A 27,988-nucleotide genomic window follows, 5' to 3' on the forward strand; every position below is an offset into this window, starting at 1 on the left:
GTGGAGAAAAGTTAATGATTTTGTCGTTTATTACAGACATTTTACTTGACAGACTGTCAGTCTCCGTTGAAAGCGGCAGTTGCCACTGAATATGTCAAGGCCTCTGTCTCAGTGCTCTGTGTGTTTGACTCTTTGCTTTGAAGGACGTGGCTGCGAGAGGGCTGGATCTGCCTCAGGTGACCTGGATAGTGCAGGTGAGCTTTTCCATCAGTCACCTAATCTTCATAACCCAGCCTGGTTTAAGCCATCTGAGCCTAGTCGCTTCGCATTTCGGACTGAGAGACGTAAAGAGCTCGTGACATTGCCATATGGGTATATTAAACGACAAATGAGTAGCAGGCAGTATTAGCAAAGTCTGGAGAATATTACATTTGCTTACATGAAGTTCAGTGAAATTTCTTTTCTCTGCATCCCTGCATAATTGAAGCTCACCAATTTAACCTTGCTCATCCCTCTGTGTGTGTGTGTGTGTGTGTGTGTGTGTGTGTGTGTGTGTGTGTGCATGCACGCATTACACAGTACAACCCCCCAGCGTCTCCTGCAGAGTACGTGCACCGTGTGGGTCGCACTGCTCGAATCGGAGCTCAAGGCAGCAGCCTCCTCTTCCTCACTCCTTCTGAGACGGCTTACATCAACGTGTTGGCAGATCACAACATCAGGTCAGCTGACGACCTCACCACACACCTCCCTTTCAGGGTCTCTCTTCCGTTTAGTTCATTGATTGATATACAGTTGCAGTCATCACGTCCATAACCGCAAGGGTTAATTGTACTCGGTGTGTAATACGGCTTCGTAGTACTGTGATCTTCTCGCAAAACGCAGAAACGGGAGATGTAGTGAAGCCACATCGCCGATGGGCACTGTTTTCAGAGGGCCGTGGCATCGTGTGAAGCTCCCATTTCCTTCTGCCTTCTCGCTTCCTGTTCTGGCTCCTGTTTTGGCCTCCACTGCTGTGTAAGAGCGCAGTGGCTAGGTTGGCTGATCAGTGTCATTCGGTGGCACACAGTGCCTAATTAAGCACAAGCGCAGCAGTTTACGTAAGGGCCCCTCGCCGCCCCCTTCATCAGAGTCTCTGGTGCCATCGCGGGTGGGAGAAGTATTTCGCAGGCACTCCGCTCTGCTTCAGGCTCTGTTTGCTGCTCCCTGCACCCGTCGCTCTGTTTATAGGTCCCCCGCGGACCCCATTGCGGAACAGGAGGTTATGGCTGTTTGATCCAACGGTGCTAAAGCTGTGCCCGTTATCTGCTGTCAGCTCGCTAGTTTTTGATTTTGTGTATTCATACGAGAGAGACTATGAGAGAGAGAGAGCTGTTTTTACCCTTTTGGGTAAAATACATTGAGCTATTCTTAATGTTTCTTTACACATTTTCACCGATATGCATTTTTTTGTTGTAGTAAAAGTGAGACAGTACACAAAACTTGGAATACAGTAAAATAGAGAGCTACGGTAAAATGCGGAGAAATCACAATACGGGCACAATGCAATATGTTCCAGGAAAAAAAATTAACAGATGTATTATATTACCAGCATGCCTTGCATCATTATTTCAGTTGAATTAAAAGGGCAGTTAAATGTTGCAATTTTAAAAGGCCCCTGGACTATTGGGCAAATATGGCTCCCTCTGGTTACACCATTTGGCAATGATGACTCCAGAATTTTTAGTCTACAGAATGAATGATTGTAGTAGACCTATAATTTATTGTGTTGTACTGCTGAAATTATTACAGCAGCAATGGAAAAAAATTGAACGATGCAGTATTGTGATGACCTTGTAGTGTGTTAAGAGCAGCGTTCACCAACTGCGTACCTATAGCCATCAGTGTAAAACAGCTAAAGTTCAGGAAGACTGAATCCTTGTGTCGAGAGGAGTCGTTTCAGGGGCACCTCTGAGTTTAAGGCATAAACTTAGTGTGCTGCTTTTTCACATATGATGGCACTCACAAATATAGAATTGACATCGGTTCTTTAGAATAGTCTGCTTAAATGTAGCCTAATCGCCTGGAGAATTAAGGCCTCTCACAGGCAAGACATTTATGTGTTAAATCAGAGTTGTGTTTTTTTTTTTATATGTGTGTGTGTATATATATAGCAATCTCTTCTACGTTTCCATTTGGCAGTTTCTTTTTTTTTTCTTTTTCCATACCCCCATCACCATCCTAGCATCAGAATACACAGCTGAAGTGCTGTGCCCTATAAATGTGCAAAGTTGGGTGTTTGTCACTGTCCAGTTTGTTGCTCACTTACAAATTAACTTGTAAATTTACTAAGCTTAATTTTTCTGATGAGGGCAGGAAATGTGCAACTGTTTCTGGTTGTAACATAAAGTAATGACGCCTTACATCAAAAAGTCAGGGTATTACTGGTTTTCAAACCATTAAATTAATTTTTAAAAAATCAACATTTTTATAACAAATTCATTAAGTTCAAGTATCTCTTAATCTGATAAAATGGTTAGTTTCCCATATTTTATGCCCCTTTGTTATTGTCAATATTTTTTCCCTTTCTTGCGGTTTACATGGTACATTTCACCTCGCTTATACTTTAAGTCTTTTTTTATGTTACTTTATGTACAGTATGTTTTATGTGGAAATAACACTCCATCATTTTAGTATGCTCAGCAGTTACAATTTGGCAAGGTCAAAAGGGTTCTCAAATAAAATATGTAATAAATATCGCTTTTATCGCTTTGTTCTGAGAGAACCCTGGTTGACCATTTTCCTCCAAATGCCACGAAATATCTAACGAATAAGTTAACATATCAAAACGTGTTGTGGGTGCTTCTACATTTTAAACAAGAACACTACGGGGAGACCATTTCGAAGTGAAATTAACAAATCTGGGTGTGTACGGTGATGCTGCTGTGGCTTCCGAAAATGCGTAGCGTGACGGGTACAATAGAAAACGAGTTCTTTGTAAGTATGCCACCTTTATTTTTTTATTAGAAATAAATAGTTAAGCGCAGAAAGCTTGTTATCCCCCTGTTCAATTATGCACTTCGCTGCCCTTGTAATGTGTTCCTATGGCCCGTCTTTCCAGTACTGTTCTGGTGCCCTTCAGCGTTGCATCCTCTGAGAGGGTCACTGCAGTCCTGCGCGTGTCCCTTTCTCACTGCTCCGGTCTGTGGCTATTGGAGGTTGTTTCTAGCCCCTGGGGTTACAGCCTCTTGGAGTTACTGGCCCCTGGGTTACAGGCACAGGTGTTTTTAGTTCTCTCTCCAAGCGGGCAGCGGGTGGGAGACTCGTTCCAGTAGGGCCATCCTGTCTCCTCCATCCCCCACCAGGGCACGGAACCTCCGGCCTTGGCCTCGGGGTTGCCGGTGGGGCTGGACGGCCCAGCCGCTAGTCCTCTGCGGTACTTTTGGAAGGTGATCCAGTCTGCCTGGCCATCTCTCCAAACGAGCGGCGGAGAACAGACCTGATGAATTGCCGAAGAGATGCGGAGCGGCAGCCGTCGAGCGGCCCCTGTGAGCGCCGTCACGCAGGATTGCCGTCTGCCTCCGTGACAGGGAAAATCGAGGAGACAGCACTGACAACTTCATTTAACTCTAGAAGTACAGCACCACTCCACTCTGGATAATTGATAATGCTGCCAGTTCCACCACTTCAGAAGGGGGTGGACGAATACTCCAGAGTAAAGGGTTCCAACCCTCCCATTATACTTGTGCTGCCTCTTGCTGAAGCTTGAATCCCCTATACCGAGTCCTAATAAGCCATTATTTTATTAATCATATTTTCTCTTCTAAGCGTTGATTATAGCAGAAGTGAGGTTTTGTCTTTAACGTATGAACAGAGTGCCAGAGTCTCATCGCTCATCTGCCAGGAGCGTGGCTGAGTGGCAGCAGGGAGCAGCTGCTTTGTTTCCTACAGGAGCGTCTATCAGTTGCAACACATTAATTACCTAATTGCCACTCCGAGCAAAACTCATGACGATATATTTTCTTACGGGTTTAAAGAATAAATAGGGAGAAATAATTGGGTTGCCACAATGCTGTTTCTCGTATTTGTGTACATGGACAAAGCTGTGACCTGAAAGTGATGTGTTAAGAGTTCTTTGTGGTGCTTATTGCTTCTGCCTGTTGGTTACAGCATGTCAGAGATGAAGGTGCAGGATATTTTGGCCAACCTCATGTTGGATGACCAATTCAAAGGCAGGGGGAAGTGGGGCAACAAGGTAAGGAACAACACTGTTTACTCTTAATATAATAGCACTCAGTTAATAAAGGCATTTAACTGAAGATGTTGGACTTCCATTTAACAGCACAAATAATTTCACAAAGGATATTTGTATGTAGGACAGTTTGTAAATTCCCTTTAGGTAGAATTGAATAGGAGCCCCAAATTTTGCTACTAAAATTGAAAAATTTTCATCTTGGAAGAATTGATTTAAAAATCTTGCTTAATTGTAAAGAAAACATTTTATTAAGAAATTTAAGATCTGCTGCCTTGTTTTTCATGTAAACCTCATATAATGTCATTATCATTCCATGTCCTTGAAATGTTGCAACTTTGTAGGTAACATTTTCCAACTGTTAGTCTATGCAGTGGATAGTATGTGTTTGTTCCCTTTACAAATTTCAGTCTGGGTAATAAGTTTCGTTTTCAATCAATAAAGTATAAATTTGTGTGCTGTGCTTGTATAATCTTTACGTGTTAACAGTAATACATTGAAATACACTGATTTACATATTATTTTGTTTTCCCTTCATTGTCCATATGTATCTATATCTAAAAATAATTTGTTTTGTCTTGCCTAAGGGCTCCAAAACCACTAGCATCAACCCTGCTTTAGGACAAATTCACAGTCAACAATTGCCAGCGTGTGGTGTGTTAAGTCTTGGACAAGTAAACATTTGGCATCACATTCATACATCAGGAGACACTCTGCATGTGTAAACACTGAGCACTACCTGCTCCATTTGAGTATTTATTCAGATCTTTATTTAAATAAATTGCACAAAGTCTTAAGAGTCTCTCTACAATTCTGAAACCCAAGTGTATCAGGAAGGTTTTTACACCAAAAAGCTGGTAAAGCCATTCTTATGCCAATTTAATTGGGTTACACATTACCCTACGGTTAATGTAGTTACTGGTCTTTTTTGACATGTTGACCGTGGTGATGTTTTTAATAGAATGTTGCAGTGTGTTATTTCAAGATTATGTTCAGAATCTGTTCTAAGATAACATGTGCACTCTGTGTGTGCATTAGAACATCATAGCGGCGAGCGCCATACCTCGAAAAAGGACGTCCTCCAAAGCGTCAGCTAGCCCTAATCCTCCTTTAATTTCCTTTTCGTACTCACAGTGGGGATTTCTAATGCCTGCCGATGGCTGTATTGCAGCCCAGGAGTCAGGGTGTCAGTGAGGGGATTATAGTGAGTCCAGAGAGAAAGCGTATACAGTAACAAGACGGAACACAAGCGTCGCTTTACCTTTCACGTGCCAAACAACCCCATAACCCTCCGTCAATTCACATCCGTTGTATTGTATGTGATCACCTGCAGGAAGGTAAATGTATTTGTAGAAGTTACACGTCACCATACAGATGGTCCTTTCTGCATTTTTCTAAATTAGTCAAATCAATTGCATTTATATTTGTCTGGCAACCTTTCCACTATGACTGCCCCCGAATGCAAAAAAAAAAAAAAAAAAAAAAAACTTTACCTAAACTCTGAATCCTTAGTCTAGTCATCAATATTAAACAGCTCTGCCATATAGCATGTGTACGCATGTCTGTGCAGTCCTTTCTTGTTTATTTGTACGTCGTGCCATTTATGTGTGACTAGAAGGTCATAGGTTCGGATGCCAACGGGGTCACTGGTGTTTTCCCAGTAGAATTCATGAATAAAGAAAATGAAGTGCAGAAGTGTGTGTGTGTGTGTGTGTGTGTGTGTGTGTGTGTGTGTGTGTGTGCGTGCTGAAAAAAGATAGCCCTGCGTGAGGGAATTTGCTAAACAAATAAATAATGTGATGAATAATGTAATGTGCGGAAATGGCTAGATGGAGAGGGCTGCGCTCCCCTGTTTTGACAGATGGAACCTTTCGAGGGTAGCTGGCACCCTTCTCTGTTTATAAGCACCAGCAAAGTGTATTTTTGAATGTGCTAGCTTACTGTAGTGTGCATAATTAATGAGTGCCGATGGTAGAAATAATTAGCCGAAAGCTTGTTCACTTGTATTTCCTAGTTTTTTCGGTGATAATTGGAGCTGAATGTTGTTTTTGAGCATATTTTTAGTGAAATGCAAGATTTTTCCTGCCCCCCCCCATGAAGTTCTGAACTTGACTCTGAATTTTATACTGTTTATGTTTGCACGCAAGGTGGGACGGCATGTTTGTTCTTGCCATTCTGAAACACAAGTAACTTGGGATATAATTGCCTCAGTGGAACATGTCCCTTACTGGCCTACCCACCCCCACCACACACACACACACACACACACACACACACTCTCTCTCTTCCTATATGCTGCTTATTTTGAGTCTCATAATATTGAAAGGATTAGCCTTGTGACCTCCTACAGTTTCATTTTATTCTTGTTAGAACCTTATTAAAATTATTTCTTCAAGTGTGTGTGTGCATGTGTGTGCTTGTGTATGAGCGTGATTTGAAGTCGGTTATTTTGTGTCTAGGCTGTGCAGTTTCCCCCCCCCCCCCCAACATTCTCTTTCTCTGCATGCAGAAGTCTGCAGGGGCCATTGAGCAGGAAGTACGAGAAAGAGCCACGGTGTTGCAGACCGAATTTGAGAATGCTGTTCATGCCAACAAAAATTCTGTCCAATCTGCCAAGAAAGGTTTGCTCTCACCAGTGTTACCTTTGTTTAATCCAATTAATATGAATCATTCTAACATATGGTGTACAAATTGTAACATTTTCCAGATTTTAGGAGAAATGTTCTACCTTAGAGTAAGTTTCAATGGAGTATGGTCCTAAAGGTTTTCTCCCCAGAGTTAAGGTATTTATTTTTGCCCACATTTCATATATAGAATGTAAAACATATATAATTTATTTAAAATAAATAATTTTGTTTTGTCACAGCTCAGCCAGATAATTCCTGTAATGATAGTAATGTAGAGTAACATGTCTTGCAGTAACAGTCCTATACACCATACTACAGACTACACTTGGACCATGCATTATGTTGGATAGCTGCAGATTCCATAACCTTCCATCTTGTTCCAACAGATTGTGATCGGTGCCTCAATGAAGCAATAATGTTTGGTTTTTTTGCTGCTTATAGCACAGTTTTCTTTCCTCCTGGTTCCGGAAATATGAAATGTATAATGAGCGACATTATCCTGAAGATGTAGCTGTGTCCCAGGCCATGTAATGTGATGGGTAGCAGTGGCATTACTAGGGTTGGCGTCACCCAGTGCGGTAACTCATGGTGTGTCCCCCAATGGACCTCCTCCCATACCAGACCATACAGAATCCTTAGTAATGTTTTTTTGTACTAATGTTACTCATAAATTGTAATTCCCGTATTTCACTGAATGTAGTGGCTATAGTAGGGACATAAACAACTAACCAACCAATGTTTACAGCCGCTTGTCCTGAGCAGGGTCGCGGTGAGCCAGAACCTAACCCAGCAGCACGGCGCAAGGCCGAAGGAGGGGCGGACACACCCAGGATGGGATGCCAGTCCGCCGCAAGGCACCCCAAGCAGGGCTCGAACCCCAGACCTGCCACAAAGCGAGCACGGGCCAAACCTGCTGCACCACTGTGCCCCTACATAAACAACTAGCAAAATTAAAATTTTACGTTTAAATTACAATATCATATGCACAGCCTAACTGAACTGAAGACTTTGTCATTGTACTGCTGTGCAATACAACGAAATTATAGTGGTACTCCCTGAGTTCTTTATACAACAATATAAAACACAAACACTTAAGTATAAAAATAGAAAATGAAATAGTTTAAACAGATAATACAGTAAATAAATAGATAATACAGTATAATACAATAAAAATCAGGCCATGTTCAACTGTTTCACAGCTCTGCGGAAGAAGCTGTTTTTCTTTCTTGTGTGTGAGTGAATTGTTGTGTATCGCCTTGCAGAGGGACCAGTTTAAAGAGGTCGTTTGCAGGGTGAGCGGAGTATGTACGTTTACATAGTTTCATGTGGTTAAAGTGAAAATTCTGTAAGAAACCAATAGAATTTGAAGTAAAAACGTTTAAGAACTACATCAAAATTATGTTTATTTTAACATTATTGATATAAGTTCACAAATAGTAATTACCACAGTATTGTAGCTAAAACACGGGAAAATTTCATGCAATCACTGACTATTAAAACACCAGAAGCAACGAAAATAACAGCACGTGCAAACGGAACCACGTGATTCGAAGCGTCATTGTAATTGGGTAATAATGACAGCTCTGAGCAGAGCGCATTAGAAGGTTCAAAAAGTAAATGAGCATAGAGTTTTAGCCTTGTAGGTATATTGATACATGTAAGCTGGGCTTACGAAAAATGTTTTTGTTGTTATAACTAACTGCAGGGATTTATTAAAAAGAAAAAACAATACATTTCTGCTGAAACACTGCACAAAAATTTTATAGAAAATTATTTTGGTGTCACCCCCTCTGAAGGCGTCACCCGGTGCGGTCCTCACCCCTCTAGTGATGCAACTGGTCAGTGGCACAATGGCACAGCGGGTAGCGCTGATGCCTCACGCCTGTGACCTGCAGCTTTGGACATGGGTTCAAATCTGGCTTGGTCTGTGTGGAGTGTTCCTATGGGTTTCCTCCAGATGCTTTATTGTCATCTCACATTCTGAAGACATGTTTCAAGTGGATTCCTGATCCTAAATTGCCCCTATTGTGTCTGTGTGTGTAAATTAATTACTGTATAAACGAATGAATGATTGTAGACAGTTCAGTGTGGTGTAAGGTGCCTTTGACAAAAGTGTCAGCTAAATGCAAATTAATATATTGTTTAGAATTTGGAATGCTCTCTGCTGTGTAAATCCAGACATAAGGCGGGCACGGTGGTGCTCCACGTTCTTCTTTAGTCCCTGAGCTGAGCTGGTGCCTGTCTTTCCCCTCGCCCCCAGAGACAAAGCCCAGTCCCCCCACCATGACCCAGGTGCCGTTTGGTCAAAGTGTCATTATTACAGTTCGTAAACACTGCTGTCTTGTGTAAGCACATGAAGTCTGATCAAACCGATATTAACCTACAAGTTAAAACCACCTCTCCCTCTGCATAGAAAAAGTCATCATTCATTTGCTCGCTGGGAACATGGAGCCAATGCAAAGCTTATACCAAGGAAAGATAAAGTACCAAGAAGTGCTCACACCGCACTGTGTGTAATGCCTTTGCGGTGAACATTTGTACATCGGAGATGAAGATTGTGAGGTTAACTGGATGTGACTTGGCCGAGAATGCTGTCTGTGGTCGGGAGCGTAGCCAGTTCGCACATTTTGATGCTCAGTCGGAAGAAATTTCATTCAGCTGCAACAATGTGGTTTTCTTGACACAGATTTCTGCCGCTGGCCCTTTGCATAGTGGTCTCAGTAAAAGTCAGTGTTAGCTTGCAAAGGTGCGCTTCATAGCTGAGGATTGTCTTCTCTCTGAGAATGGCCATGAAGTCTCGGAGCAGATGAGCCGAGGGAAAAGTGTAGCCTCGCCTCGCTGCTTGGCCCCGGGAGCCTCTATGTCAGGCCCAGCATCGAGGCACCCTGCCCCTGGTGTTCTCAGTCTCTCAGTGGTCACGGTGGTGCCATGATGGAGTGGAGCTGGGAATACATTTAAACTCTTTAACAGTTTTTAACTCTTTCTGAAGAAAGGTGCGGCATCTTCGTGCTCTTGATATAATCATCAGCAACACACTGCAGCTTATAAAAATACTCCCCAAAATCTTCAATTTCCAGATTTCAAATATTTTAAGTTTTATTTTGAAAAGGCCTCCATGGCGGCATAATATTTAGTGCTAATGGCTCGTAACATTCTTCCCGTGTTTGTGTGGGTTTTGTCCAGGTGGTTTCCTCCCGCAATCCAAAGACATTTGTTTTAGCTGAACTGGTGACTCTAAATTAACTGTAGTGTGTGTGTGAGATTCTCCTGCTTCTGAGATATGCTTCAGACCGCCACAACCTTGCACTGGACAAGCATGTACTGATACAGGATGGGCGTTTGGTTTAAAAGCTGTAAACGTAGCATTTTTCATGACTCCAAAGTCTTCAGTAGCCTTCTAACAGTTTATCCATATTATGTGTCTTGATGGTGTTCTATAAAAAATACACTTTCGACCTTCATAACTCTCACCCTTGTTATGTATTTGAGGGCAGTAAAGTTAGTTTCTTTTAATGAGTTTGATCTTTTCTGTAGATTTTTGCCGTTTACTTTGCCTCCGTGTTTCACTGTGTGCAGCTTTGCAGTCCTTCCTGCGGGCCTACACCACCTACCCTGCCGGCCTGAAGCGCATTTTCCACATTCGCAGCCTGCACTTGGGCCACGCAGCCAAGAGTTTCGGACTGAGGGACGCGCCGCAAGGTCTGAGCACAGCTGCGGGGGGGTCGCAGAAAAGCCGGAAGGACGCTCCCAGGAAGACGTGGTAAGTCTGGGAAGGGGTGTGCTCTTGCCTACCAGGCGCAGGAGTTTTCCCTGCATCATCCACATGATGTAAAGTCTGTCGTGTCCATAAGGCCATTTTACTTGTATGCCAGTGTTCCTACGAGCAAGGGGCTAGAATGCGTCTTCCATAGTCATTCCCCCGACTTTCTGCAGCTAGTAGGGAAAGTTCCTGAGCCCTTTCCCGGAATCTCCTGCAGCTGCCAGCTTATTCAGACTGTTTCAAGAGGGCCGGTAACTCAAGGCACATGCAGAAATGTCTCAACCACGTGTCATGTGGTCACTGTAGGGTTTTCCTCCTCTTTCTGCACTTCTACCCCTTCTTGCTATGTGGCACCCCACCCCCAACTCTGAGAGGCAGTGACCTCCTCAGGCTCACCTGGCCCGGCGAGGGAGCATAATTGTAGGTAATCTTCATCGTACCTGCCGTAAGGCCTGTTATATAATGTATATGTTCTGATCGCATGCGTCTCTTATCTTGTGGTCTACCCTACTCCCTTGTCCTCACCTCCTCGGGCAAGGAGGAAGGGAGACATTTATGATTCTTTTCACTCTTCTGTTATTCCAACTAGATCTTGTTCTTTAGCATCTCCCTGTCTACAGTTTTCCATCATCTACTTTTCTATGAATCTCCTTGTCCTTCTAATTTTGGAATATCCTCACCGTAGGTCTGCTGTCCTGCTCTTCTGTGTCTCCTGTCCAAACACAGCCAGCAGTGCAGCTGGCCAGTGCTCGTTGGAAGGGGTGATGTTTGGTTGTCAGGAGGCTTGGCTAGTGTCCAACAGGGAGCCTGCTCTCTGGAGCAGGTTGAAGAGCCAGGGACAAGCAAGAGGAGATCCAACCTCACCCCACATTGCTTGGTCTAGCTCCTATTTGGCAACCAAAAACCATAAAGTTCCACACATTCATGTATGTTTTTTTTTTAATGGCTTTACATTGATACTCGTACCAATTATTTGTCTTTTTAATTTGGATTTGAGCAGACATGCTCTTTTCGTCAGATATTTTGCCTTCTGAGCTTCTAGTAGTTTAAATATTGAACACGTCAGTTGATGGGCGCTGAGGATCTCACATGATGGCCTCACTGAGTTCTCCCTTAAGGCTATGTGAAGGGGATACTGCTGAATGTTCTAGCAAGGGAGGGTAGTGTTTCATGGATACATATCTGTTGTAGGCGGTTGATCGGTTGCTAGGTGTCACTCTGTAATGAGTCTGCCACTGGACTTGCAGCCCCCCTTCGATTGCAGTTATTAGTGGACGTCTGGAGTGCCCCCAGGGGTCAGCGTGCAAGTCTTGACCTGGCCGCTGTTACCACCGCCTTCTTCCAGACTAGGTTCACTGCGCTTAGAGGGTCCATGTGCTCTGCAGGGAGGGGTCCGAGCGACACCTTTCTCCCCAAAATTAGCCCAGCAGTTGTCTGGAACACAAGTTCATGTAAGGAGCGCTGTAGGGCACTGTCACTGCAGGAGGCAGCAAGCGGAGAATTGCCAGCCCTAAATGAAAGTGGTAGCAAAACCACCCTGCTTCAGGTCCTTGGGAGTACTCGCACTCTCCTCATCACTGCCACTTACAGCGTTCTTTCTGTTCCTTTGCATTTCTCCACTGGCTTCCCATGCAGCCACTTCTTGTGGTGATTTCATCACTAAGGACTTTTCTTTGTCTTTGCTTCCCCCCCACCCACAATTCCCACAATCTCACCCACTTTCTCTTTGCTTAATAAAAGACGGGCATAAAAGCAGACGTGTACAAGCAATAACTGAGGAAAGATGTCTCATCCAGTTATGGGGACCCTTACAAGTCAAAGTAGTTTAGCTGTTCTACATGGCAAATGCAATTTAATTGATAACCATTTGAAGTCGCTTCCTCTTTTATTCTGTTACATATAGTCAAGCCGCTGGATCTTCATTCTTATTGCCACTGCTAACAAACGTCAACAAAGGAGAATGAAAGCACCCTTTTCTCCTTTCAGGGGCTGGGAAAGCAGCCACGTATTTTTCTTGCATTGCTTCAGTTCCATAAATCAGCGCTCTGATCTCTCCAGCAGAGTGTCTGCTGCTGACTCTTCCCTTTCTTCGGGACTTACGTGGAGAGGAAATTTTCAGTATCATTTCTCCAGTAATGAATTGCATATTAGTGCTTGAGATGCTTGACTGTTTCCGTGCCTGTTCTGCAAGTGAATTGGTCATCTTCTGCTTTCAAACACATACCAAGACTTTACCAGCCAGCAGTGGCTCATTTTATGCCTGCTTCCTTCGAGCTCCCTGCAGTCCTGTAACTTTATTGCCCTGCGCCTCTGTCTGTTGCACAATCCTCTCATTAGCTTTGGGTGACAGCTGTAGCTCATGCTCTAAGGTTCTCGGGTCCAGCTCAGTGGCCTGGCTGTCGGCGAAGCCCTGGGGCATTCCATGGCAAGTACAGAGTCAAAATATGGTCACTCACTTGTCACGCTCAGTGTGTCAGTTGATGGTCACTTGACCTTAGTGGCCCACCATTCGTACTGCGCTTCCAGTCATCCGCCCCTATGGCTTCACCCCCTGGCCAGTGCAGTATTGATCGCTAGAGGCAGTATGTGTGGTGTTTTTTTTTTTTTTCTTTTCTTTTCTTTAAAAAAAAAAAAAAAACACTGATAATTGGCCTGCTGACCTGGATTAAAGTCTGCAAATGGAGCCCTGGGGGCAGACGAATAACAGTGCCCATGTCCCCGAGGGGCACGTGAAGGGACAAATGTTGCAGTGGAGCAGGAGTGAGGTGTGCGAGGTGATGTCGCTCAGCTAATGTGACAGGAATTGCGACAAAGGTTATAGTCAGGTTGTCGGCTCAATGCTCCAGTAATGGGGCTGCACGTGTACTCCACCCTTGCTCCACCCAGGGCCTCCTGTGCATTCATCTTTGTAACTCCACTGTGATGCCTGCTGTGATATGTCCTGAGGGTCTGTTGAAAGGCACTCTCTCACACAGCTGGACTGTGACACCCAAGCTGTCAGCACATTGCCCAGGACTGAGCTTGCTCTTCTGTCAGTGGAGACTTCATTATCAACGTCTGTGCCATGAACTCTCCTGGTCCAGGCACACACCCTTTAATGAGCTAATTACACCCAGCAAGACATAATCAAAATCAGGGACACGTGAACACATCTTCTTCATGTGCAAGTCGTACACACACCCTCGGCACAATAGCACTGTAAATAACTGTGTACCACCACACTCTCTTCACATAGCGAGGTTTTCTCTCAGTCATTGGGTGGCCAAAAATGCTAAACTCCCGTTTTCCCCCTGTTGTTTTTAGTTCTAAAGGCTGAATTGGTAAGAATCCCTGTATTATATTTTTGAATGATCACTTAGCTTATATTTGCTAAGAACGAAAGATGTTTTTATGTGCCGTGTCACTAAAGCAACCCGATCGCATGACAAAACCGTAAACTATTTATGCTTGTAACATAGATTATTTATGTTTAACTACACTGTATTCTACAGCCAGAGGTACTACCAATACACATAAATTTCTGGTCAGTGAACACTGCCCTGATCCCTTGTGCTTTAAATGAAAAATTAAATACATATTTATCTTTTAAAAAGTATCAAACCATACACACATTCAGAAATGATTGGGGAGATGGAGTTGCCATAAAAGAAGGCTGTGGAAGAGTGTGCGCACATGTACCTCCCAGCCGCCAGGGGTTCCTCTAGAGTCCTGAGGGTATTAGAGACACAAATCTGGTTTACAGGGTTTGTTGGTTGGTGTCATTGCATTGGGTAAATGACTCATGTTCCTCATGCTCTTGGTTCCTCCAGGCTCCTCAAGGGAGGTTTGTTGTGGGGGAGAAGTGGGATGTGAGCAGATCTTATTCATCAGCCCCCAGGAGTTATAGATTAGATAAAGGAAACCTGCCTTATATTGTCTCCATCCACAGGGGGTATGTCTGTTATTACCTGCTGAGGGAATCCTTTTCACAGTGCCTTTCCTTCATGGGCCCTTCCTTTTCTTCCTTTCTCCCCATTTGTCTTGATATAGTCCTTTGACAATCATTAATTGTCAGCCGGAGCCGGTCACCCTGACACTCAGTTCAGTGTGTAATTCTCTTTCGTTGGGCAGCTGATTGCTGGATGCTCATTTCCTCACCCCTTCTATTCCTTCCTCATGTTTTCAGGCCAGGCAGAGATTTTTATGCACAGAAAAGAGCCTTAGGGAAGTCGCTCTTGACTGACTCGGGTCATTTAACTCACCACGCTGAACCATCCGTCCGTTTTGCAGCCCTTCCAAGACGCTGAGCCGTAAGGAGCGAGCGGCGAGCCTCCTGCACTCTGAGTATGCGAGCGGACTGGAGGGCATCTCCGCTCCCAGGAAGAAGAAGCCGAAGCAGATGGAGGAAGGGACGCAGAGGGTCAGCTAGCAGCCAGCCAAAAGCACCTCTGCCCTGTTCAACCGCAGGTGGAGCCAGGGGTCAAACACGTCACTGCGCGAGCGCTCTGAACAGGGCTGCGGCGTGCTCACCTTGACCTCGTCAGCTCATCCACGTACCAGACTTTGAGCGCTCTCACCACAGCCAGAATCATGGCAGCGCTGGAATCAATGGCCTGTCGGGGTTGTCTTCTGGTATACCATTTCTGTTGGGCTGTTGCTTAATGATGGCTATTCTCCAGGGAAACTGGGGTACATTAGACTATGTTGTATCTCTGAAATGATATGCTGAATACCAAAACGCATTCAGATCTCACAAAACTTGTTTCTGTTCTTCAGACGTTTAGTTACACAGAGAATGTCCGTTAGCCTTGTCTGTGGTTTTACTCATGTATCGAGGGTCTGTGGATTTGCACGGCAGACATTGTGCCAGGTGGGCTTGACTGCACATTGTGAGTCCGCAGGCTGTGTTTGCTGATGTTGATCACATGCAGTTTGCTTAATACCTTTTGTGTCTCCCCCCGCTCCGTTCTACAGTGGATATTGTCTGCATGGACTGTTTAGCCATTGCTAAACCTTTCTGCATCTTAAAGAAGTCGTCTCCCCCCCCCCCCCCCGTTTCTCACAGTCAACAATTAGCAGGCAAAAACAACATTAAGAAATGTGTACTATTCAATGTTGACAAGGTAAATAATATTCTAATGGTGATGGCTGTGTTCCTACTGCCTTCCACTGAAACAATGAAAATCATAACTGATTACAGAAATGTAAAATTGTTTACTACAGCATGTTTAATGGGCACTGGAATGACAGCGTAAACTGTTCTACCCCTTTCAACAAACCAGACAACAAGAAAGCTTGTTTCCCATTTGTTAAGCTCCCGAGAGATTGTGTCATATTTTTCTCATCCAGGAATAATTTGCATTGTTTTTAAAACTAAGAATTTTTGTTAGTTTGCAAGTTTTTTTTTTTTCTGTCATAACGAATATTATGAAACTTGAAATTTCTGAGCCTAAATCAAATTATTTCAATTTAGTACATTTTAAATGAGTTTTTTTTTTATTTTAATAGAAAAATATATGTATAAATGGTCTTACTAGAATGCAGTGCAATTGAACACAGAATTCATATTTATTTGGTTGTGCTTTCTCCGATTTGGATAGTACAGGCACAATTTAAAAGAAAAAAAAATAGGTTAAAGATGTCACAGGTAACTCGCTCATATGCTGCAGAAGTTTCTAACATTTGGAAAGCAGCGTATTAGAGAATAGAACATCCTGTGAAGTGTCCCCTTGTTTACATGGGCAGCCTAGATACTATGTCCTCTTATCTTTACTGTGATCACTGACATGGAGAGTAAACATCGGCTGCTTTGCAGTATACACTAGTGAGTCCAATGGTTAGAAGACCAGATTAAGGTTTACTCTGCTAAATCCAGAGGCCAAACTCTAGGAACATCCCGTCGCCAAGTGCATCTTGCTCTGGTGCCCGCGTCCTGGTGCCAACGAATGGTATGTCTTCAGAAGCGCTACCCTGCCAGAGCGCGCAGATCTGTGTTCTGAGTAATAGGTTTCCTGCGGTTTGATGAGCTCTGTAGCTTTCCATTCGAAAAAGTGCGTTCGTGCCGGAGTTTAATGAGTGCGCGGTGAGCTGAGTTCTGCTGGGCTAGCAATGTAAAAGTCTCCCCCTGGTTTCAGTGGCCTGACTTGGGGCTTCAACCCTCTACATTAGATTCACCTTCTGAAAATACTGGATGGCAGCCTCTAATATGTATCTGACAATGGTTTCACACCTCTCTTAATTTCTTCAGCGCTCGGCTGCTCTCTAGGACAGACGCTCTTTGGTCAAACTGCAGTGGGGGAAATAGGAACAGACAGTAACTGCTGATCACATGTTGGAGATGTTCTCATTGTGTCCAAACCCACGAGAGAACCAATGTAATTTGCAGGGCGCAGAGCACCAGCTAATATCCCCCCTCGGCCCTGTGTGCACATGTGCGCTGCAAAGTCGTCTGTCATCACACTCTTCGTCCGTCGCGATTTCTGTTTGCTTATCTGCTTTAAGGAGTCGGTCTGGGAATTATTCTCCCTTTTTCCCACGCAGCCTGGCTATCCGAGCCCTATGAAATACACACATGATTTCTGGATACTGATGACTGCTGATCGTTTCTTGATCGAGGAACTCTGCTAAAGTATTTCTTTTGCTTTCCACTCTGATTGCGCATTTTTTCCAAGAAATGCCATTAACGGAGTATAAAGCCATTAATGTACCCCGCGCAGACGCTGCTGCTGCTGTTTGAAGAGCTCTTCCTAATGAGGCTTGTTGGGATCGCTGCGCTGCGCTGCGCTCTTCTGAAATTGCTCTGTTGTGTAATTTGTGATATAGTAAAGGATTAAATCGCGTTGCTCCTTTTTTGGGGTCCTGTGAAAGAACACGGGCGTTTTTTTTTTTTTTTTTCTCTCTTTTTTTTTTGCGCGGACGCTCTCGGTCCGCCGTGCAAATTGCCCTTTGATTGACTCCTAATTCGACGTGAAGGCTGTTTTGTTTGGTTTTATTCCGAATCAATGAGATTAATGAGAGTCACTGATCCTCGGGCTCTCAGTCTCCCCGTGTTGTGTTTTGTTTGCCGGCGGCTCAGCGCGGCTCTGCGCGCACTTCATTAAGGCTGAGCCAGCCGCAATCCGCCCCGTGATCCCGGGTTCGAGCCGCTCTCCTTTCACATGCAAAAACCACCAATAACCCCGCTCATTCTCATTAATACCGAGAGGCAGTCATCCTCGCCGGCAGTGGACACAAATCCCTTTGATTGTGTCATTTTTCTGGTCCGAAGGAATACAAAAAAAAAAAAAAACGATACGCATTTTTTTTTTTTTTTGTTCAGCAGTATTTTATACGTGTGTGACTGCAGCTGAAATTGTTTATTTTATACAAAAGTGGATTTGATTGTGCGTTTATGGGGAATACGGCAAAAAGAGAGAGAAGTGAAGTACAACAGCAGGGGGCGCAGTGGTTAGAGCTCACAGTCTGCAGCTCTTCCGTTCCAGTCCCAAAATACCCTGCTCTTTCAGTGGGCAAATCACTGCGACCTCATTAGCGAACACTGTCGGCTAAATAAAGGTTGTTGATGATGACGACGATGATGGGTGCTGCTGGTGGAGGTGCAGTACCGACGATGGCTGGACAGCGCGGGCACTGGAGGCTGCAGGGACCGCGGGAACATGTGCGGGGCGAGGGCAGCAGCGGGGGGCAGCGATCATTCCCATCTATCGACTTCCCATTAAAAACCATTAATGTCTTTTGTTTAATCGCTCGAAAGCCTTTCATTTAGCTCTGTCAGCTTGACTCCTCAAGCCCAGATAGGAGGGCCTGATAGTGGGGCTCAGAGCACAGGCTAGGGGCGTCCTGCCGCACCGCCGACCAGCTGTCCCCCCCTCCTGATCCGGCCCGCTGCGGGTCCTGTCCGGCCACCAGCTGCTGGAGCCGTTGGCCAAGAGCGTCGAGGACACGGGTGCGAGAGAGAGCGTGCGAAGAGGTGGAGGCCATCCATCCCCAAACGGCGCAGTTTGAGGCACTTAAACAATTAGAGATCCATTAATATTTCATCGAGGAAATGTCTATGAAAGGAAGAAAAAAAAAAAAAAAAAACCCGAATAAAATGGCATAATTAAGCCAAATTCATTTTCTAAATGCATTGATTGTCAGTGCGCGATTGACTGCTTTATGGAAACTGTGCTGTTTGCGAAGTCGCTCAATTAACGGTGAAACAAAACTTGTGTCTTTACTCGCAGCTCTTCAGACGCGTTTAGTGGCGTTCGGCCGCCGATTACAATAAAATTGCAGTTTCAAAAATGTGCGGAATGCACGTCTTTCCAGTCGCCTCATAATCTGGATCCCATTTTTGACGTTTTGTGAAATTGCTACGATAATTAAAAGGGTATAAAGGAGTTTTTTCGTTTTTCGGGGTTTGTTCAAATGTATTTACAGTTGTTCATATTTATAGCGCCTATTAGGGTAAATACACGTCGATTTTTCTCTTTACGGGATGAATCCGACGCCCTTTGTTCTCGGTTATGCCTTGAAGTGGTACTAAAATTAATAGTTGGTATTAGAAATGATGAGCACGTTTCCTTTCCTTTGTTACCCTCTTTCCGTTATGTAGAACAGTCCATAACTTGTCGCAATATAAATAGTCAGTTGTGAACTTGAAGAACTCGCAACTAAATTTGAAATGGAATATAAATCGAGTATTTTGAACTGAGAGGAGAAAAAAAAAAAAACAGAAAAACGATACTTTCTGAAAGTGATAATTCTGTAACTCTACGTGAAACTTACGGTTTAAAATAACGACTTCTTGTATACAGTATTTTTTAACAACTTGTACCATTATTATATTACACTGACTAATACGTGTAGTGTAATAATATTATTAAGCAGTGATGTGATAAGTAAGAAACTTTAACACGATTTGCCCATTTAAGCAGCATGATGATGGTGTTCCGACCGTTTCAATTCAGATTAAGTACTTTGATCTGGGCTGCTTGTGTAGAAGTATTTTTAACAAACTGTGTTATTAAAAAAAAAAAAAAAAAAACGTTTTTTGAGGTAATTACTATTTTAGCTGAACGTTATTCAATGTGTTCTTTAATGACCGCTTCTTGACGATTTTTAGTTATTAGTCCGGCGCTGAACGGACTCGCGCTCCTGTCCTGTCCAGCTCTAGCGAGCGACCATAAAAGGAGTAGCGCGAGCTGTGCGAGGAGCGCTCCGGTTTCCGACGTCCTTTTCACGGCGTTGACGAGGCCACATCCGGGGCGGGTTTCGCCCGAGCGCAAACGATCGCACCCTGTAACTTTTCCGCACTCACTCGCTCATAACCCCACAGGTGCCTCCTGGTGTTCGGCGTCTTTCACGACACCTCCCATTTCCTTCGCGTTTGTCTATGAAAGAGTTTCATTCGTGCCTTGTGTGTTTTAAAGACGCTCTGGCTTCTCCGCATTTTGGCTTCAGACGATGAAAGGTGACACGTTGATGCGTGTCGGGGGTGGAGGGACGCGGAATAATATCCAGGAAAAGAGGAGCAGTTTCACAGTCAGAGGAGTCAGACTAAGCGCATCTGGCAGCCAAGGAGGAGAGGGAGCTGCTGGAACGAACGGTGTGTGTGTGTGTGTGTGTGTGTGTGTGTGAGAGCGATGTGACCCGCGACACACCTGCTGTTTCCACAGCACGCGGGCCATCCTTGCTATTCCAGTTTTCTCATAACAGCCATCGCGAACGAAATTAACACGCATGATGGAAGTTGGTGAACTAAAGCCACACGGAAACGATCTCCCCCCCCCACTCAAAACGTCCTTTTAACTGCAAAGTATCGGTTATACATCGTCGTGCGCGGCTTACTTAACCTGGAATGGGTTGCAAAATAAAGTTCTAGAAAATAAAACGGCAATTAAATGGCTTTTATTGGCAGATGACTTTTTTTTTTGCTTCTCTCAACTTTTGCAATTGAAGAAGCCTAATAATCCAAATGAGACACTGGACAATGATTCTGCTTCCGCTATAGTCAGTTTATTATTTTTGGGGGAATACAGTTATAAAACAGTCCTGTGTGTGTGTGTGTGTACCTGTTTACATGACTTGTCCTCCATCCTTTCAGCCCAACGAACAATTAAAAAGACAGAATATGCAATGCCGAGAAAGCGACCCGAAATCAGGATTTCTCTCTTGATATAACTGACTTTATTTACAGTGATTTATATGTCTGTAGAACATAAAGTCTGTACATTCTTTTAAAAATTACGTTAAAGATATTATAAGATGTACTTTTGGCTTTTTGATCATGTAAAACCGGGAGAAATGTGCGTTACTGTTTATTTGAATCACGTAGGCTTTGTTAGTACAGGTCCTCTAGTGACTCCTGGTGCAGGACTCCAGTGACTGTCAGTGCCGTTACCGCATTTTACCTCGACTCGTGTCACAAACTGCCACCGGTGCCACCGGTGGTGACGAGCGACAGGTCGCGGGAGCACCGGGCTGCACGAAATCCCACAGCCTTTTCGTGGTCTAATAATAAAAATGCTTTTCTGGCTCTTTTGCCGCCGTTCCCGTGTCGTCAAAGAACCAGGTCTGACATATAAATATATAAATACGTAAGGAAATAAATAAATAAATAAAAATAAATACATAAATAAACAGTGTCATATATTGACGCTCACATGAAAAAATTCTCAGTATATATATATATATACCGACCGCTGGAGTCCAGCGTGAGTTCCTGTTGTGTTTATGGGATGGCGTGTGTACGGGTCGTCATCACCATGGAAACCAAACCCTCTCCCGGCGCGGCCGCGGGTCCGAGGGCGCGGCTCACCGTGGCTGTGTCCCCCGGGGGAGAACCCCGGACAGCGGCGGAACTGGCTCGCTGCCTCCCTGCAGTCCGTGCAGCAGAATCCGCGGGACCAGGGGCCGCTGCAGGGGGGGCGGGGGGGCCGAGGGTCCGCGGTACAGATAGAGAGCAGCTCCCGGGTCCAGGTTCGACACCAGGTTCTGCGGGTAGAAGTAGGGCGACGGAAACATCCTCTGTAAGGCGGAGTAATTCCCAGCTTCGGCCAGGAGTTCGAGTCCCACCGCGGTCTGCCTCTTCCACTTGGTCCTTTCCCACGGCGGAAAATATAATACATACATATTATACAGTATATGCAATTACGTAGGAAAAAATAGCAAATATTATCGCTTCAAGTGTGCTTCTGCATGACCCGCTAAATGAATGTTTGCCAGCTATACATTTCAGGTTTGTATGTCAAAAAAAAATACAGAAATTCCTCATTAAGCAGTGCACAAGGTTATAGGTTGCTGCGTCGAATCCCCCTCTTCTTGTAGTACCGTTGGTCAAGGGGGTCTGCGAAATAAATTCCAGTCCAGCCCCACACACAGTAATTCTTCATCAATTCTGTAACCTGTTGAAGGGATTCCCGTTTCTCTCTATTTTTTTTTTTTTTGATTCTATTAAAAAAAAACGTACAAAATATCTTTAGCTGTGTCCAGGAAAAAAAAATATTTTTCCAACTGTGGAAACTTCAAAACCCTTCACAAAGCGCGAAGCTCAATTCACACTTTCATGAAAAACGTGTTGTAAGAGAGTAAACTGAAAGGTGTAGTGATTTAATGTTGTGCACCGCACACAACAGTCTTGTGCTTCCTTTAAAATAAAATGATATAAGAAATAAATGAGACGCTGAAGAAGGCGGAAGGCCGAAACGCGTTCGTGTTACAGCATAAATTCCGTGTTTTCACGAAATAAAAAGCATAAATGTATATAGTTACTACAAGTGCTGGCTTCATAACACTTTATTTCATGTAAAATAAATAAAACAATAAAACTGTGCAAGCTGCCATTCTACAAGCGCTCCTCCATTCATTTCAAACTAAGTTCTCAGTCAGATTTTTGTGGACAATAGAAACTCATTCCAATCGAGTGAATAATTAATAATTGTAATAATCGTGTAATTATGGCACTCTGGGTAAATAATTCATATGGCATGCTGTAATTTATTATTTACGAGGAAATGTGTTGTGCTGTATTTATTTTCTACTCTTTCAGCTCGTCTTAATGGAGTCGCCTGTATTAAGAAACCACATTTTTATTTCTAATTAATGCAACGCAAAATTATTTAGAAAGACTTAAATTCTTAGTTTTCACTTGTAAATCCCGAATCCCATTGATTAAGTATTACCATACCATTTAAATATCTATAAAATATAAAATATCACTATATGTAGTATAATGTTTTCTCGTATATTAAATTTCAGCGGATGCTTGACTTTAAGAAACCGTCGTTTAAAAAAATAAAAAGTCGGGTTTTAAATATGTTTAAACAGCAACATTTACTAATTTACTGAAATTTAACATGCAATGTGTACTTTGTCCAGGCGGCAAATGTAGTTTGTCCAGCAGGACATCACTAAATATATCGTTAGAGTGACTTTACCTGACCGATTCGAACAGAATAAAGTACACGGCTATTTGAAAATATGGGTTTTTAAATAAAAGAGTGGTTTTCTTAAAACTCTATGGCAACGTCATTTTGCCTTAACGTTTCTGCGCGTTTTTGTTAAAAAGAATTATATTAGTAAAGATGATAAAGTAAAGGTGAGAAGATGGTAAAGCTTTAACTGACCTGTAGCATCTTCCAGGTGATATATGCGTTTTTTTTTTTGTTTCTGTATCAATCATACATTCTACATCAGTCTTTTCCGTTAATGCACGAGACAATATCATATTTCATAATCGAAGCGTGTTAAACTGGGGCCAGCAGGCAGTGTACTACTATTCAGTGTTGTGTCTTTCCAATCTCAGCATTCTGGGATGAATCCCCCTCGCACCAGAGCAGAGTAACCTTCATCAAGGACCTTTTACCCTGAAATAATGCAGTAAGAACACCCTGCTGTATAAATTTGTAAATCTCTGCAAAGTTGATGGCTTCATACCGCAGGTCACCTTGGACAAATGCGTCAACGAAATAAAGAATAATGAGAGAAATGTTTGGCTACAAGTAACTTGCTATTAATAAAACAAAAGAAATTAAAAAAAAAAAACAAGCCTGCGTGTTCCGTGGGCTGAAGCTCACCTCCTGTTCTGGTACCACGTCTTGACCTGCGTGTCCGTGAGGCTGAGCGACGCCGCGAGCTCCATGCGGTCCTGCACGCTCAGGTACTTCTGGCGCTCGAAGCTGCGCTCGAGCTGCGCGAGCTGGTGGTCCGTGAAGGCGGTGCGCGCCTTGCGGGGCTTCTTGAGCCGGACGGGGGGACTGTCCCTGCTGCTCGAGATCTCCCTGTCGCCCTCCTCTTTCACTGAAACGCAAGGAGGAGAGGAGCCCGAGTGGCTTTTTACACACCGCACGCATGAACCACACAGCACCGTCGTCCCACTGCAGGTGTAGTGACTCAGCTAAAGTGTCACACCTCAGATGGACTGATATCACCCGAAAAAAAATCACAAACGTTTATCTCTTACGGTCGATTAATAATAATAATAATAATAATAATAATATTTACAATATTTAAACAACGCTTTTTTTGCATTTGGAAAAAAAGCGCATCTCCGTTAATTGGAAATTCTCCTTTATTTCAAGTAACTGCCATATTAAAGACACCATTAAATAAATCCCTGATCGTTATTAATTTAAGTATGCTTGCATATAAACGTTCTGACTGGCACTAAGTTTGATGTAAACTTTTAGTGTACGGAAAGTAATTTTCCAGGGAAAGCAATTATTTCAACGCGGAAATAATATTCCTAATAAGATTTTCAGAACTTTCTGTACATGATGTGAAAGTGAAAAGGAGCGACGTGCTGGAGCTGGACAGAGAACATGTAGATTGGACTCTGGAGGAGCACAATAAAGCGGTTTAATTGAGTCACAGGGGATGAGAAACCTTTCAAGCAGGACCGCTGAAAGAGCTCAGAGGCCGGGGATGAAGCCGAAATAAAGAGTTGAACACCCCCCCGTCCCCGTTTCCCCCCCCCCCCCCCCCCCCCCCCCTCCCCCGACACAAATCTGATTATCGGGAGACAAATTGCATCAAATCCTTAAAAAAGTGCAGTGGTAAAACCCAAGACCACAAATACTCAGATGAATAAAAGAGTGGTTTTGAGGAGGATTCATGCAGGACTCCAGTAGCGCACTTTGCGAGCAACAGTAGGATTTTTTAAAAACAGGATTACGATTTTTATGACAGTTGTATCAGTCAGTGTGTTAGATTGTTTACCTCGGTCACGCACGACGTCGTTTCCCACGCAAACCGTTCCGAAAGGGAGAGAAAAGGGTGGCGCCATTGTTTATCTACTGTTTTTTGGGGAGGATGCATTTTCTTAATTTATAAGTTTTAACTTCGCCAGATTTATTATTGTGTTTTCCATAGAAACGCTGCAACTAAATTCGATGTGATTACGAATCCATTCAGAGCATTATTTTCCCTTATATTTTTTATATTCTGCAAAACTGGTGAAATTTCTAATGGTTAAAAAATATGGCTTTTCAAAAGCGAGCGACAAAAGGTTGTTTATCTGTTTTTAATTTCATGAGTTATTCTTGCTCACTGGCAAATAATACCCGATGTTTAAAAAGACAAACGTTTTTTTTTAAAAAAAAAACAGAGGGCTGTTTACGCTGAAAATGCACATTTCTATCCAGATAAAACACAACTCGTACAATGTAACAATGTTTTTCATAAATAAATGTAAACCCAAAGTATGTGAGCAGTTTATTAAAATCACTGGTAGCGCAAAGGATGAAGTGATTCCAATTTAAAAGCGACTCAATGAAGTTGCAGCGAGTACAATAAATCACGCCTTGCACTGCAGGTGTGAGTCGAAATAATAAAAAAGTAAAAATTAATAATAACAGTTAAAATAACTATACCGCAATAATAATAATAATAATAATAATAATAATAATAATAATAATAAAAGTGATGTTTTCATAACATACTGGTGCGGTTATACTTTAAATGCGACACGTACGGTGCTAGATTGGTTCAGTATATATTATAAAAAGGCGAGCGCACACACCGTGTGTGGCGGCGGCACTCGCCGGGGACTTGCCGGGCACTTGCCGGGGCCACCGACCGACCGACCGGCCTGCTGTGGCTCTTACCCTTGTACTCGCTGTCAGAAGACGAGTTGCTGTGCATCTTCTCCATGAACTCGTCCGGGATCTTGGAGGCGAGTCGCTCGGCCTCCTGCGTGGGTTGCCCGTTGCTCGAGTAGGGCGCGCACGCGGCCAGCGGCTTGCAGTCCGCCAGGATGTCCCGGATCAGGAAGGAGGAGGTGACGGTCCGCGGCTGCCCGTGCTGCACGTGCGCCTCCAGCCCGAGGGGGCGGCCCGCTCTCTGCGCGGCCTCTTCCACGCAGTCCCGCCGCGGCGACGGCGGCGACGAGCAGCCGCTGCTTTCCGCGTCCGAGCCGGGGCTCAGCTCGAGGGGGGAGCCGCAGTCGCCCCCCACGCTGTCCCCCCTCGGGTGGATGGGGCTCCCGGGTCGGTGCGACAGCAAGGAGTCGATCCCAAAGCTGGAGCCCGTGGTGGAGCCCTCCATGGCCAGTGAGCGCGCGCTGCGGACCGACTGGGTTTCGCTCTAAAGCACCGGCATGTGGACCGCGGCGGAGCGCCGTGGAAGTGGGGCCAGGTCTCCAGTGGGAAATCCCGACATGCAGCCCCAAGGACGGCAGCGCTCCTTCCTCTTCTCCCGCTCGACCGCGTTGCTGCGCACGCAAGTGCCTGTCAGGTCTCCCAAAGGTGGGCAACGTCTCACTTTTCGTTTGTTCGACGAGGAGGGGAGGAAAAATCGAGAAGAATCCAAACAACCGCGTGCTTAGTTTTGTCTAAGTATTGGTGGCGGAGACCAAGAATCGATGTGTTCAATTTCACCGTTCGGCTCGACTGATTCTCCGACACTCAGGCTGACTTCGGACAACGAAAAAAGTTTTTCACAGAAAATTCTTTGTCGCGCCACAGCCAGTCTAGACACGCACACACACACGCACACGCGCGCACACACACACACACACACACACACACACACACGCGCACACACTGAGTAAGAGAGCTGGTAAGTGAGAGGCTGTTAAGAGCAGCCAAGGTGCCGCGGCCGAGTTTCAGCACCACGGAGAGCCGCAGCGCTCATGACCCGTTGCCTGACGGAGGAGGAGGAGGAGGACACGGAGCGCTGCAACCCGGACGAGGTTAAACCCACTTTACTATAGTAAACCGAACAAAGAGAGGAGGGCTGTCTGACACACGAGCATTCAGTGTGACAACGAAGAAAAACACAGGGAAAAAACTCCAAAAAAAAAACACCCAAACGGACGCCGGAGAGCGGAGTCGAAAGCCTTGGCGGGTCGGTCCGAACGCAGCCGTGACGAGTCCGCGGGAACTCAGCCACACCGACCGCCAGCGAAAACTCAACTCGCGCCACACGCAGGAACTACTTTTAAAGGTGTCCCGTCCGCGTGCGTCCCCGACACCGGGACCCCATTGGCTGAGCGCGCTTTTTTGGGCGATGCCCGCGCGCGCGAGGAGGCGGGAGCTGCACGCCCCCCGTCACGAGCACTCCTCCTCCGCTGCCCCCCCACCTTTCTTTACTTGGAATAAAAGAGACACGGAATTAATTAGCAGACCCAGATCCAAATATTTACAGGCCATATTCCCACTGTTTGTGCTAATTACAGTATTTTTGAGCTGATAATGGGGTTATGTGGAGACGGTGGCTCGTCTCATGCTGCACATTCCAAACTGTAATTATTGAGGCTTTATTTGTGTTCTCTCTGCTTACATTTATTTATGTGCAATTTTGTGGATGCAAGAAAGTTAACTGTTAAACACATTTCCCAGACACATAATTGCAGCGCGCATTCACTGGTTCCTTTTTTACATTTTGAAACTAGTTTGCATCCCGCTTCTTTTCTCATTTTCGCTGCCGTAGTCTTAAACATAAAAAGCATGCAGCAGTGATGTATTTAAAAGCTGAGAAACACATTAAAGCGGTACATGTGGAAGCATTTTTAAACAAAAAATGGTGGTGCCAAAAATGTGGCTGTGCAGTCAGTAGGCCTCCAATTTCACGTATCGTTAACACGGTTCACAACATGTGGATTTTCAACAAGCCCCGACAACTGAAGGCAAGACTGGGAATGTTTCACCTTGCTGCCCGCTCCCATGGGCCTCAGCGAGACTCCGTGCTGTCAGAGAGAGGAAGCCACACATGCGGAGAGTAAACCGTGCCATTTGCACTTGGATACTAGAATTAGTGTTCTCTGCATGCCCTTCCGCACAGAGCTGGCAAAAATGACTCCGTTGATCTTGGAGAAACTCCAGTAGCAACAGTCCATATATGCGGTGACGCAGCCTCCGATAGCACGTCTTGTGAGACTCGCAACAGTTCTTCTCTGTCTTGCGAAACAACTGCTTGCAGCAGACACACTGGAACGGTCGGGCTTCGTGAGGTTGCGGCGGACATCGTCATCAA

At 44.5% G+C, this 27,988-nt stretch overlaps 2 protein-coding genes across 4 annotated transcripts in view; one reads left to right on the forward strand and one right to left on the reverse strand.

The window, feature by feature from the left end:
- ddx31 (DEAD (Asp-Glu-Ala-Asp) box polypeptide 31) overlaps window positions 1-15,894 on the forward strand; it is a 31,318-nt gene extending 15,424 nt beyond the window's left edge. For all 3 annotated transcript variants that reach the window (XM_018759310.2, XM_018759311.2, XM_018759313.2), the window contains exons 16-21: window positions 144-194; window positions 520-659; window positions 4,087-4,171; window positions 6,678-6,789; window positions 10,372-10,555; window positions 14,825-15,894. In XM_018759310.2, the coding sequence (XP_018614826.1) occupies window positions 144-194; window positions 520-659; window positions 4,087-4,171; window positions 6,678-6,789; window positions 10,372-10,555; window positions 14,825-14,963 (711 nt within the window). In that variant the 3' untranslated portion in view covers window positions 14,964-15,894. The remainder of the gene's footprint in view (window positions 1-143; window positions 195-519; window positions 660-4,086; window positions 4,172-6,677; window positions 6,790-10,371; window positions 10,556-14,824) is intronic.
- Window positions 15,895-19,569: 3,675 nt separating this feature from the next.
- On the reverse strand, window positions 19,570-26,914 carry barhl1a (BarH-like homeobox 1a). The gene is made up of 3 exons (XM_029259670.1): window positions 25,621-26,914; window positions 23,593-23,815; window positions 19,570-21,617 (listed from the first exon to the last, which is right to left on the reverse strand). The coding sequence occupies exons 1-3, from the start codon at window positions 26,057-26,059 to the stop codon at window positions 21,332-21,334; spliced, it is 948 nt and encodes a 315-aa protein (XP_029115503.1). The 5' UTR covers window positions 26,060-26,914; the 3' UTR covers window positions 19,570-21,331.
- Between the last annotated feature and the right edge of the window lie 1,074 nt (window positions 26,915-27,988).

This window comes from Scleropages formosus, chromosome 17 (assembly GCF_900964775.1).
Source record: "Scleropages formosus chromosome 17, fSclFor1.1, whole genome shotgun sequence".
In the NCBI taxonomy this organism is placed as follows: Eukaryota; Metazoa; Chordata; class Actinopteri; order Osteoglossiformes; family Osteoglossidae; genus Scleropages; species Scleropages formosus.

Excerpts from the sequence above, each read along its gene's own strand:
- barhl1a (XM_029259670.1), bottom strand. The coding sequence starts at position 26,059 with ATGGAGGGCTCCACCACGGGCTCCAGCTTTGGGATCGACTCCTTGCTG. Across the intron at positions 23,816-25,620 it reads TTCTGACAGCGAGTACAAGG|TGAAAGAGGAGGGCGACAGG; the intron begins GTAAGAGCCACA and ends CTTGCGTTTCAG. Across the intron at positions 21,618-23,592 it reads ACGTGGTACCAGAACAGGAG|GACCAAGTGGAAGAGGCAGA; the intron begins GTGAGCTTCAGC and ends GCCGTGGGAAAG.